The sequence below is a fragment of the Nanorana parkeri genome, unplaced genomic scaffold (assembly GCF_000935625.1).
Source record: "Nanorana parkeri isolate BGI_ZX_2015 unplaced genomic scaffold, ASM93562v1 scaffold1136, whole genome shotgun sequence".
NCBI lineage: Eukaryota > Metazoa > Chordata > Amphibia > Anura > Dicroglossidae > Nanorana > Nanorana parkeri.
In genome coordinates, this window is record NW_017307404.1 from 170,918 (window position 1) to 184,616 (window position 13,699).

The 13,699-nt window shown below is 43.1% G+C and overlaps 1 protein-coding gene and 1 long non-coding RNA gene across 2 annotated transcripts in view; one reads left to right on the plus strand and one right to left on the minus strand.

Annotated features, from left to right (window-relative positions):
• LOC108796597 overlaps positions 1 to 7,354 on the minus strand; it is a 22,951-nt gene extending 15,597 nt beyond the window's left edge. The window contains exon 1 of the long non-coding RNA XR_001941815.1: positions 7,342 to 7,354. This is a non-coding gene — a long non-coding RNA (uncharacterized LOC108796597). The remainder of the gene's footprint in view (positions 1 to 7,341) is intronic.
• Positions 1 to 13,699, plus strand: part of TMEM266 (transmembrane protein 266) — a 23,376-nt gene that overhangs the window by 5,068 nt on the left and 4,609 nt on the right. Inside the window, exons 5-8 of the mRNA XM_018568092.1 lie at positions 3,111 to 3,167; positions 4,187 to 4,325; positions 4,571 to 4,686; positions 11,190 to 11,367. Of these exons, the coding sequence (XP_018423594.1) occupies positions 3,111 to 3,167; positions 4,187 to 4,325; positions 4,571 to 4,686; positions 11,190 to 11,367 (490 nt within the window). The remainder of the gene's footprint in view (positions 1 to 3,110; positions 3,168 to 4,186; positions 4,326 to 4,570; positions 4,687 to 11,189; positions 11,368 to 13,699) is intronic.

The following is a 13,699-nucleotide window of genomic DNA, read 5'->3' on the forward strand; positions in this document are numbered from 1 at the left end:
TTTGGGGCACCGGGGGGGGGGGGGCAGCCAGAGCAGCATGTTTGCATACACTCCACAATGTATGCAGTGCACGCACCTGCAGCCCCCTCTCTGGCCAGGGCGCCCCAGGTTGCTAAGAGTTGGGTGGTGAGGTGTGTACGGGCCATGCACATCTCCCCGCCCACCTCTTACTAACCTGGGACACTCTGGCTGATGTCCTGGCAACAAGCCGGAGCCTCCTGGGTTGCTAAGAGCCAGGCGGGGAGATGCAGAGGGTGGCGTCACTCTGTCTGGCGGCACTGTCTCCTTTACCCAATTCCCATTGCTCTGATTGCGTGCCTTCAAAAAGGCTAGGGACAGCACTGCTTGTAAGGTTAGCTTTGCTGGTCTTTCTAGTTTACATCACTTGAGAGGGGAAGTGCAGGAAGGAAAGAGGTCAGCGTTTTCTTAAGGTACAATCGCAGTTGAGACAGGTTTTCCAACTCTGATTGGCATTTTCCCCAACAGACCCATCTGTGCTCAGCCAGAGGCATGACTGATGCCCAATCTGTATGAAACTGGATGACAGCCATTTCTTCCATATAGGTCCCTTCAAGGTTTGAAAAAGAAGATGGCACAAAGGTCACACTACCTCTTGGCATTGTTTACTATGAGACACTCAAAAATATACACAGGGTTTAGTTCATAAGTAAAACAGAGACGTAATCCAAAAGAACCAATGACAGACATGTTTCATTGACCTGTCTTCAGTAAACCAATCTAATCTGGTTAGGAATCTCTTCTGCACGTTCACATTATGATACAAGTCTTTAGAAGGGTTTTGATTGGCAGTGGTGCTGGATCTGATCTGGAATGTCTTGGGTCCTGAACAGGTGGCGAGCAGCAGGTTTAGTAGTGTCAATACAGCTGTTAGGCTGCTCCTTCTAGCCATCGAGGGGCCTTGGGTGAAGACTTGAAGTATGGAAGGAAAGAAATGCCAACATTGTGTTATGGTTAACTGGTTTGGTGAAAATAATCATATTACAGAACACTGGATTGATTTCACTGAATGGTGACTGTGATAACAGAAATGCAGACACTAATGGGGGAATTTATCAAAACTGGAGCAGACAGAATCAGGAGCAGCTGTACATGACAACCAATCGGCTCCTCACTTTCATTTTTCAAAGCTTAACTTAACAAACTGAAGACAGAAGCTGATTGGTTGTCATGGAAAACTGCTCCAGTTTTGATAAATTCCCCTCCTAGACTTTTGTTGCAGCAGCTCAGTGACGTGCGGTACCTCATATCCCGGGTGAAGCATTCCCCTGCTCTGCCCCCCCAAACCCCACCCTCTGCGGGACGATGCCCCACCCCCCAACCCGTCCCCAAGCTAATGTGAAGGAGGAAGGAAGCCTCCCGGTCCCTCACTAACTACCTGTCAAACACCAGATGCAGCGCTGCCTGTAATTAACAGCTTCAGACTTGAAGCGGATAGCTTTTTCCTCCATAATACTAGGTGAGGCTCTGCCTCCCCTGACCGCACGTCCCTACAGCAGCTGCACTCGAGTCGAGTTAAAGTGACACTAAATTCAGGAGTCAAAGCTTAAAATTGCATTCAAGTACCTTAACTATTAAAAAAAATTTTGTTTATTTGTGTATCCCTCGGCTGTAGATCCTCAAATCATCTGTGAATTGGTGCTGACGCTGTCCTTCCTTCTGGAGGGTGGCTACTTTTGATCTCTGTGGTGCCTGTGTGTTGTAACGTAGCCACCATTTAAAGTTCTCTCCAGTGATAGACTACAATCTCTTGTTTAGTTGACTAACTTGTACTAAGCTTGTAGTCCATCACAGGAGTGAGTGTTAATAGTTAAGGTACTTGAATGCATTTTTAAGATTTAACTTCTGACTTTAGTGTCACGTTAATCTAGACTAGTAAAATGGCAAAATAAAATATGTTCAAGTATTTGCCGTTTCCTTGTAAGAATCGGCTCCAACACCAGCAAGCAACCTGTAAAATTAAATATAAAGTATTTTACCTAATTATAAGCAAACCTTTATATGCTTGGCGTACCCAAATACATTTGATTATAATTTGGGGCGTACAGCTGGAAGCAACCATGCCTATCATTGAATAGAGTTATAAATCAAGGAACACTGCCCTGGCATCTTATCTACCAGGGGTTTACAATAAATGAGGAAGAAGGACTGTATGAGTATGTCAGTCAATGAAGTTTACCGGTAAGATCTATTGTGTACATATCCGTGATCAAATGATCATTTTACCAAACCCAAGAGGACTTCAATCCTAAAAAACAGCAACTTTAGTAGACCGAACAGCAGAGTGAGCCAAAGAACATCGGAGACCAAACAAGTCCCTGGGATGGGGGGACCTCAGAGGGAGGCAGAAGATCAAGGGGGAGGAGAAGGACAAAACAAGTCCAAACTGCCCCAAATGCAAGATTGCAATTAAACCAAAAGACAGACCTCCCCGATGCATTCATGGCACCTCTGCGGTCCCCACCCCATCCCAGGGACTTGTTTGGTCTCCAATGTTGTCCAGCTCATTCTGCTGTTCGATCTACTAAAGTTGCAGTTTTTTAGGATTGAAGTCCTCTTGAAGGAGCTGCCAATGCGGCGAAACATGTTGAGGCACCTAAGAGCAACTATCATGTTGCAACAGATCTACAACCAACTACCAGATTACTGCAACACAATCTGTATTGTATGATATATGGACACAGCCTCAATTGTATATGATAAATATATTGTAACAATATTTTGAGAATTAAATTAAAAATATTTTTTATATTTTACCAAGTTTCCAATGAGAGCTATGTTTTCTTGAAAGCCCCCCCCTCTCCCAAGCGCCTGCATACTTGGGTTTGGTAAAATGATCATTTGATCTCGGATTTGTATACTATTTATTGGGATGTTAAACAACGCTCTCACTCCTACTATGCATCGATAATTGTAATCTAGGATCTATTGTGTGTGTGTGTGTGTGTATATAGCGTACTAATGTTTATCTATACCATTGTACACATGTTTACCAGTACTTATTTGATTTCTTGTAAAATATGAAGATGTAAACATTACAAAAAAAAAGGTCTATTAAAAAGTAACATATACCTTTTTTATTTTTCATTCAGACTGTGCTCAGAATTACAGTCCTCGGCATATGGGATTATATTGAAAACAAGGTTGAGGTGAGTATTTCTGCTTTTCTTTTGTCTTGGTAAAGTACATATAAACTCTAACTGAATGACACTTAGGTCCCTTTCACGCGCTCTGATCAGGAGGGGATCCGTGCACAAATGCCCTCCTGAGTGACATATATGTCACTGTTGTGACATCCGTTTCTGTGCAGTTTTTTCCTCCATCTTGCGAAGGAGCAGTCCTGAGGTCCTAAAGCCACTTCCTTGCACATGCTGCTGCACATAATTTCTCAGGGCGGGTTCCTTATGGTGAAAAGCATGGTTCATATGTTTTCAATGTCTATTAGGGATTTCGGTATCAAGTACGAGTAACTATATTTATCTTCCGGTACTCGTGGATACCGAGTACCCACACCAGTACTTCTGGTAGCATGGAGTCGGCTTCCCGGGCAATCAGGAACCCGGGCGGCGTATCATTATCGGCTCAATGCTGTTTGGCTGGTTCCATGCTGATTGGCCGGGAGGAAGCCAGCTACCTGGCCAATCAACACTGAGGCGGGTAAACAGCATTGAGCCGGCCAATCCGGAAGCCGAGCGGTGAGTCATTACCCGTCGTCCGGGTTTTGGATTGGTCGGGTTGCCGGCTCCATGTTCCCTCAGGGCTCTGCCAGTCAGGGGAAATCATCTACTAAATACTACTATCGGTATCCGTGCATCCCTAAGGTTTATCAGCACATTTGTTTGCAGTCTCCATTGAGATAATGTATGGCAGGGTGGCAATGCAGGGAAATAATTGGGTTTCACCCTATAACTGTGCAAGAACTTTATGGCAGGATCACTAGAGATTGCCCAAATCCTAATCAAGTATTTTTTGATCCATTCAGCAGAACAAATATCCGATTACCTGGCAAGGGTTTTAGAACATAGGTTCCTTATTTGTTTGGCATAATTTTCTGACTAAAAAACTTCCTGATGCACCAAAAACAGGCCTGTTATTCTGTTATAATCCAATGCTTTGTATTCCTATATCATCTCTCTTTTGTTATTGTGTTCCTCTGTGTGTCTGACAGGTACTGGACGGGGCTGTCATTATTCTCTCTCTAGCTCCTATGGTTGCTTCCACTGTGGCCAATGGACCGAGTAGTCCGTGGGATGCCATCAGTCTCTTCATTTCTCTGAGGATTTGGAGAGTAAAGAGAATTATTGATGGTGAGTCGGGTTTACCTGCTATGCTGTACTATCCATAAGTAGTGGATTACATGTGGTAAGTCCCCATATGAAGGATACATGCAATCATCATTACAATTTTTAGTGTTTCCTTTTTATTATTACTTATTTTAGACACAAATACTTTATGTTTTTTCTTTAAGTGTCAAGCAGTAAAAAAGTTGGATCTTTTTAAAAATGCTCCAGTTAGTAAAACGTACACATGTTCTTTTTCCTGTTTTCTGCAGCTTTCATCTTACCTGTGAAAGTAGAAATGGAGGTTGTGGTGCAGCAGTATGAGAAAGCCAAACTCATCCAGGAGGAGCAGCTGGACAGGCTAACACAGATGTGTCAAGAGCAAGCGGTCAGTTGAGACTCTTGAAATGGCAGTTTCCAGGTTCTTACAGTGAAAGATGTGCAGCAAGTGACATCCTAGATTTTCTTTGAAGCTGAACTCCAGGCAGATATGATACACAAATAATGCAGCTATGTATAGATGAGTACACTATTATTATTTTTTCATTAATGCAAGCAATAAAAGTACCTCATTTTGCTTTGGTATCAGACTCTTGCAGTCTGTTCAGACTTGGGAGAGGGAGAAGAAGCACAATAACAGTTAACTGTGCTGTCAGAAGAAGATAGCAAAACTCACCAGTGTGCTGCTTCTCCCTTCACAGGCTGGGATGGGGAAGACCTGTAATTCTTCAATAGCTACAGCAGAGGAAAATCAGGTCTCCTTCTTTACAAGGCAGGCTGTCCTGCGTGGCAGAGCCGTGTAAATACAAGGGCTGAATTGAAAGAAATACATATATGGGAGATGTTTTACCTGCCAAACGATTTGTATTTCATTTTGTGTATTTAGCTGTTTACCTGGAGTTCAGCTTTAACCCTTTCGCTGCCAAGGCTTTTTTTTTTTTGCACAAATGTTATAATCCACATTTTAGGTCTGAAAATTATTTCAAACCCCCAAAACTTTATATGTTCTGAAAGCAAAGACCCTGTAGAATGAAATGTCGGCAGTTGCAAATTTTTTACTTTGCACGATCTTAGCGCTCTTTATCAAACCCCAAATTTTAGTACACTTAAAGTGACATTAAAGTCTTTTTTTTTTTTTTATCTTTCCTTGCATATATCTACTGCTAGCAAGCAGTAGATATATGCAATAACATTTAAAAAAAAGACAAAAAAAGCTGGCAAAGAGCTAAAAACTGGCCTTTGTCTGTGCCCCTTGCTTCCCGAACGCCTGTGGAGGAGGAAGTGTGTGCTGGCGCATGCGCAGTTGAAATCACCGGTGGGGAGAGGAGGAGAGACACGGTCTAAGTGAATGCACGCAGCCAGTAGTGTGCACGCCTGACAGTCTGCGTGGGACGCAAAAAGACATCGGGATCTACGCTGGATCAGAGAGCAGCACGGGGGACTGTTAACAACGAGTGGAAGGAAGATGATGATCGCATCAAGAGGCATCACATAAGGTAAGTCCTTAAAGCAGCATTGAGGGGGTAAAATTGTGCCTCTAATGTCACTTTAAGTTAACTTTGGTGCACAAAAAGAAAATATAATACCCAATTGTTTTGTAAAATATAAAAGAAGAGGTTATGACGAGCAGATAGCTACCCAACATGCCCAGGTTAAAAAGTTGGCGGAAAAATACGGTACCCCAAATTGTCCATAGCCGACGCTTTAAAAGCCTGCACAGGTCATCAGTTTAGAGATATCCGTGAATACTTGTCCTAGATATATTGCTCTCACTCGCACGCAGTGATACATGGCATGTGTAGCGTGATTGTCGTTTCCCTACGTAGGCGCACCAGATGCGTGTTTTTAGGATGAGATGCACAGCGCAACAGAAAATCACCAGCACACACTTGATATAGCTGCAATCTGCTTCATGTACTTTATTCAAACATCACATTATGCCAAGTATGCTAACGTTTCAGGACCCTTCATTAGAGCGGCACAGTGGTGAAGGGTCCCTGCCTGGTCCCAAAACGTTAGCATACTTGGCATAATGTGACGTTTGAATAAAGTACACGAAGCAGATCGCAGCTATATCAAGTGTGTGCTGGTGATTATTTTGTTACACTTTGGAGTTCCGCACGGCGCCATCTGTGATATTGCTAAGAGCGCCACCATTGTCCCAAAAGGTTGCAAAGCTGTAAGGTGTGCAGGTGACCCGTGGTATCATTATGTTAATATGCACACGCTCGCGGGGGAAACTTCTAAAAATTAAATAAATGTAAAAAATCTTTTATTTTTAAACTTCATTGCTATCACATAAGGGGACCCACAAGCCCCCTATGTGATAGAATACTAGTGGTGACATGTGCACTTTATGGTGAAATTTGGGGTCTTTTAGACCCTAGTGTCACCTTTCCACTCTAAATAAGCTAATGGGGCGCAGATCACCCCGACATCTGCAGCCAGGGAATGTCAGTTTAGGGACGGGAAATGATGCAATCAGCATCACTTCCAGCCCCCTTCAGCAGGGAGGAGATCGTCAAACAAATGTTCGCTGGTCTACTTCCCTGCTTCTCACCAACACCTGTTTCCTGCGGAGTCCAGGAAACAAGGCGGCGTGGGGGGGGTTCACACTACACCAAAATTCTTCTTTACATACCTGAAGAAGGCAGTCTGGTCCTACACAATACAGCAGGTAGACAGTGAAGACGTCCTTTCCTTTTCTTTGCAGCCACTATGGCTGTCCTTTGTGCAGATGTTTTTGTTTTGATGTAAGGCACACCATGCCTTGGCTTGCTTCACAAGTTACTGCCTGGCTAGTTTTGCAATCACTTAGTTTGTCAATAATTATGTCTCTGTTTTCCAAGGAGTCATTATATAAATGCAGAGAGCCCAACCTTGGCATACCAACCACAAAGGCCATGGCCTTGCAGGCCAACGGAGATCCCCATAATAGCTTGGCTGGGAGAGGTGAAATAAAGTTTTTTTTCATGCCTTATTTTATTTTCTCTGTCAGTACTGGGAATTCATACATCACTTTTTTTCCAATCTTTTGCACGACCTCGCTATTTTTCTCTTTTACTCAGTATAATCTTGCTAATCACTTTTCTTTCTAAAAATAAATGAAAACTTACTAATTTGTCCAGCTTGCTTTTTGTCCTGTTTTGTTTTACCCCCTTATTATATTTCTATATATCTTTCCTTTTATCTTTATAATGTTTTACTGCTGCATTAAATATTTATCTTGTTAGTAATATTTTACAAAATCTGTCAACTGCACCGAATAACACAACCCAAGCTCTCTAGTACAGTAGAAGTTTTTTTATGCATTATTATTAGGTTTCTTTTTCCTTTTTGCTGGCATTGCGAGGTCCTGAAATACTTGGGAATTTATTTGCTGACCTATCTAGAACTGCTTTTTGACCTTAATTATAAACCAATGCTTTCCCTTTCCTCTCTAAGGCCTCATTCACACGAGAAAAAGACGGCACGTACAGCTCCATGCTGCGTGCACGGCCGTATCGGGCAGCTCTTGCGTGTGATTAGTATGCAGCTCCTGTCCTTCTCTATGGGAGTACGCGGCCATACCATGCCCTACGCTCACCTACCCTGCGGGTGTCTGTACTCGTACGTTAACAGGATGGATCCTATGCATCCGAGCCAGGGCACCCGTACGGACCTGCATTTGGGGTGGGCGTTGGGCGACGTACGGCCGCATACTCCTATAGAGAAGGACATGGGCTGCGTAGTAATCATACGCAGTCCCTCCCGGGAGCTGCCCAATGTGGCCGTGCACGGAGCTGTATGTGCCAGCTTTTTCTCGTGTGAATGAGACCTAAAACTTAAAGGATAATTAAACCCTGTGGAATTTTTTGCATGTATCTACTGCTAGTAAGCAGTAGATAGATGCAAAAACATTAAAAAAGGTTAAAACTTACCTGTGTCTCCGTCCGCGCACTGCGGTTCGAAGTTCTGAAGAGTCTCGGGCGACAGCAAAGGATCATGGGGCGGGCGCATGCGCAGTAAAGATCTTCGGGTGGGAGAAGAGAAGAGAGATACAGGGTAAGTCTATGTACGCAGCCTAGCAGCGTGCAGCCGCACAGACACCGCGGGACACAGAAGACACAGCAGTCAGCGCTGGATCAGGGACCGGCACCAGCGCTGGAGGGACTCCTGAAAATTACTGTAAAGAAGAAGATGATGATCGGATGAAGAGGCATCATTTAAGAGGGGGTACGAAAAAAATGAGACCTTTTTATCACTTTAAAGAGTGGTGTTCCAAGTCCCCCTCCTTGTAAGGTAGGATGGCACTGTATAAAATGGATATGTTATCGTGTCTATTGTACATTTTTCAGACAGTTCCCATCCCAGTGCCCAAGGTGTCTTTTTGCACATTGCAGAACAGTTTACTTTGCTATATTTGGAAGGGTGTTTCCACACGACTTTGTTACGATGCTCTGATCCGCTCTATAGTTGGGCGGAGTTGGGCTTCCCCATGAGGAACTTTACTACTTGGTGTCTCCGCTTACGAGAAATTTTTACACAATTCATAATGCTGCTCATAAGTGATGGATCATTCTGGAGGCGGCCTTTTCCCCTATATCCTTGACCTCCTTGCCTTGGGTTGTGCCCCCTGCCGACCGCCTCATGAACGTTTTCCATTTTGCGTGCTGGCCTTGCTTAGAGCATGTGATGCCCTTCAGTCCTGCAATATTTCTGTGTATACTGGGCCTTCGACTCCAGTTCTGTGGAACCTGAGCTTCCCCCCGGGCCTGTCCCAACATATACTGTTTGTTTGGACTTCCTCCAAACTTTCTCCTATAAAGCATGCATTGACCTCTGCTGGCATGAAGCCCTTGCTGTCCTTGGTTGAAAATGATGGACCCCCCTTCAGGTAGCTGGCTAATGTACTTTCAGCTCCAGGACTTTTATATGCACTTGCAAAGGCACCTACTTACTCCATCTCCATTCTTTACAAACTGTTGCTCTCCATGTTTTACCCAGTGTATCCCTGGTACATGTCTGCTTGGGAGAGGGAGCTTGGGTGACATTTCTCTGATTTATTTATTATCTGGTTATCAATTGCTAGTACACTGCAGGAGAGATGTCAATATATTATCTTGATGGTATAGATGTCCCTACACCATCCATAGGATTTTTCCTAGCTGCTTTGATGTTTGCTGGGGCTGTGGGGATGGTGACCCTTATCTGGTTGGATTACCCAGGCCTTGTGCCCTTTTGGAACATTGTGTTTGATACTTACCATGCAGTGATGTCCTTAGATCTGTCTCGCACTCTGCCTTACTATTGTATCCTTGATCCCAGGTCCCCTCTCCTAGGTTAAGAAGGGCCTCCTACACTATTTTACCATCGCAGCCAAAGCAGTAATACTGCGACATTGGAAATCACAATCTATACCTTCAGTGCAGGAATGGGTTGCAGAGCTTAATCAATGTATGCGCATGGAGGAGTTGACGGCTCAGTTGTAGCAATTCTTTTATATTATGGTCTGCCTTGATCCTATTTCTGGATAGTCCACGCTTTGGGCAACTCTCTATGTAGTGGGGTCCTGGGTTCTCCCTAGCCCCACTAAGTTCAGTAGTGGGGGTACCCTTGGGACTTCTTGAGGGTTTTTTTGCTCCTCTTGCTTTCTTTTTCTCCATCTTCCTCTCTCTCGTTTCCTTTTTCATTTTTTTACCTTTCTCACTTTCTTCTATTCTTTATATTTCTCCTCATTTGCTCTTGAACGCTTGAGGAGTTAGTTTCATAGTGGCACAGCCAGTGTAACCGTAGACTAGACCATGTTACGGAGTCTGTGGTGCGCCGGCGCCCTCTTGGACCTTTATCATTGTAGTTTGATGGGGTTGATCAGCTGCAGGGGGCTCACCCTTTACAATCTTTGTGCCATGATCACACGTTGCTTATGTGGTTGTTATTTTGGTTTATACTTCCATGCTGTTGTTGAGTTTCACCATTGTATTCTGTGCCTGGGAGTGTTCTTTCTATCCTCATTGCTTTGTCTGTACTGTTTTATTTTGATTATTAATAAAATATTAATATTTAAAAAAATAAAAAGTATAGAAATGTTTAGGTAGGCTGGCAGTGACATATGTTGGCAGGGGGCAGAACATGAATACATGAGTTGTTGGCTGGTACTGTGTTCCATGAAGCTAAAGTTCTGACACTGTCATGCTCAGGATCTTCATGTTAAAGCATCTGGCAGAAGAAACATTGCTAAAACAAACACTGGGATGCACAGAAATTGAAACAATTTTATGTTTAGGCGTGTGTGTGTGTGTGTGTGTGTGTGTGTGTCAAATGACACTGAAATGCAAATGCCATCACTTTGCTTTTCGAACACTAGATGGCAGTAATTGTATTTTTTCCAACCAAATCCAGAACTTCAATCTTTCAGCACAAAATCTCATTCTGCCATAACCAAATCTTCTTCACCATTGTATATTCTGCCATGACCAAATCTTCTTCACCATTGTATATTCTGCCATGACCAAATCTTCTTCACCATTGTATATTCTGCCATGACCAAATCTTCTTCACCATTGTATATTCTGCTATGACCAAATCTTCACCATTTTCTATTCTGCCATGACCAAATCTTCTTCACCATTGTATATTCTGCCATGACCAAATCTTCACCATTGTATATTCTGCTATGACCAAATCTTCTTCACCATTGTATATTGCATTACTACCTCACTAGAGAAAATCTCCCCCTAAAGCCTGTCCATGTATTGATGCTACCTCTCTGAGTCTAAGACAGTAGGTTGCTCTGTATTCCACAGAAAATTAGAAATGATACAAATTCCTGCTGTTTAACCTGTTTTATATTAGGAGAACTTTATAAAATGATTGTGTGAACCCATATTTACCATCTTTCCTGTTTTTCAGTTTGAGATCAGACAACTGAGGGCACATCTCGCTCAGCAAGACCTGGATTTGGTTGCAGAGAGAGAACGAGCGTTAAAACTTCCACATGCCCTTCAGAACAAAAGCGACAGGTTCAAGGTAATGGCTAACAGGGATTCTGATGAGGATGCTACAGAGAATATCACAGAACTAGCACATGGTGAGTACATAACATACTAACTGATGCCTAGTAGCTGCAAAAGAATCATCAGATATACACAACTGATCTGCTGCTGAAAAATTTAGTTGACAGTATTTATATACGGAGGACAAAGATTTATTTATTTACTGCAGGTAGTTATATAGCGTCAACAATTTACATACGTTTGTAAACGTTCATATAAGTCCCTGCCCTTAAGGAGCTTACAATCTAAAGTCCCTATATTACATGCACACGCAAACATACTAGGGCCAGTTTAGACGGGGGCCAGTTAGCCTGCCATGCATGTCTTCGGTGTGTAGGAGGAAAGCCACGCTGGCACATGAAGAACATGCAAATAGTGTCCTGGCCATGTTTTGAACCGAGGACCCTGGTGCTGTAAGGCAGAAGTATTAACCAGTGGCGTCAGTTGACGGGTGCGGCCCGCACCGGGTGACACACCAATGACAGTGATTTTGGTGTCACCCCCTGAAAAGTTGGGCACTCGGTCATGGACTGAGAGCCCGACAGCTGCAGACGAGAGGAGAAGACCCGGCGGAATACCTTATCCTGCCAGATGAATGTTCCCTCCTCTCTGCCAGCATCCATCCCCAAAATGGCCGCCGGCAGTTAAGTGTGCATGTGACGCAAAAATAATGAAAGGCAGCTGCTGTTTTAAATGTTCATGGTATTTGTTATGTACAGGTGAAACTCGAATAATTAGAATATCGTGCAAAAGTAATTGCAGTAAGTGCTGCAAAAGGGGCCCAAACCAAGTACTGAGTACATATGCATGCTTGTACTTTTCAGAGGTCCGATATTGTTCTATGTACAATCCTTGTTTTATTGATTGCATGTAATAATCTACTTTTTTGAGGTTGTGGATTTGGGGTTCTTGGGGTTTTCATGAGCTGTAAGCCATAATCATCACAATTATGACAAATCACGGCTTGAATTATCTTGCTTTGCATGTAATGAGTCTATCTCATATATTAGTTTCAACTTTAAGTTGTATTAGTGAAATAAATGAACTTTGCACGATATTCTAATTATTCGAGTTTCACCTGTAGTACCAAAATCTTAATTCCTTTTTACTGATCACTAAACTTCACTCTGTGATCATTAATGACCTCCAATTTGGACCATATAGATTGACTATCGTAGTTGAGTGGTTCATTTAAAGATGTGATTGTACCAGTGCATCTTGTTGCCGCCTTCTACATTTTCTTCTTCGGTCTTTACCAACATAATGCATTTTCCAAGGAAATGAGATGTCTCCTGTTTTCCAAATCTGATTTTATTTCATGGTTGTTTTCTGGGTCTTAAGCAAAAGCCCAGGCCTGACTTATTTTGTCTCTTTGCTGTATGTGGTATTCATAAGACATGCTTCCAGTTCCTTTGTGTCCTGCTTCTTCAAGTTCCAGCTTTGACATCTATAAGATTAAAACAACATGTTCTCCTGAACCATGAACCATCGGAAGCTTTGTATGATCATATTCTCTAAACTAGTCATTGTAACTTTAAAAGGTACTAGACTTGTTCTCACTTCTTGATGACTGTAGCCCTTTTTCAGGGCCGGTGCTAGGATTCGTGCCTACACAGGCAAGGTGCATTTTTGTGCCCCCCTCCCCGACCCCCTGTAAATACAGGGCATTTTGACAAGTACTTGTCAAAATTCCCCGATGTTTGCGCTATGTTTTTTTTTTTCACTTACCTTCGGTGCGTGAGAGCAGCGGCGAGTCAGCGCTGGTCCGGTGGGAGGAGCTCCAGGTGGGGTCCTAATTTAGCTGGCCGGCGACTGCCTGAGGTGCCGCGCGTGTCAGGATCTTGCATGGAGCTCCAGACCGAGGGAGATAGATGGTTATTTTGTATTCCTTCAATTTGCGAATAGTCGCTCCAACAGTTGTTTCCTTCTCACCAAGCTTCTTGTAGCCCATTCCAGCCTTGTGCAGGTCTACAATCTTGCCCCCAACGTCCTTTGACAGCTCTTTGGTCTTGCCCATTGTGGTGAGGTTTGAATGGAAGAAAGAAATTCTATGGACAGGATTCTTGTATATACATAACGAGTTGTCGTTAGGAGAACCTTCTTAGATTGACAGGACTAATCTGTGTACCACATAGCCAGTCTGTGGGAGGAGGCAGAATTATTGTTGGTTGGTAGAGGATCAAATACTTATTATACTCACTGAACGGCAACTCAATTTATAACATTTGTATCTTGTGTTTTTTTCTGGATTTTGGTTGATATTCTGTTCTGATAGACCTTTCATTTCTTTGTAAGTGGGCAAACTTACAAAATCTGCAGGGGATCAAATCATTATTTTCCTCACTGCATATATATTTTATATAAATG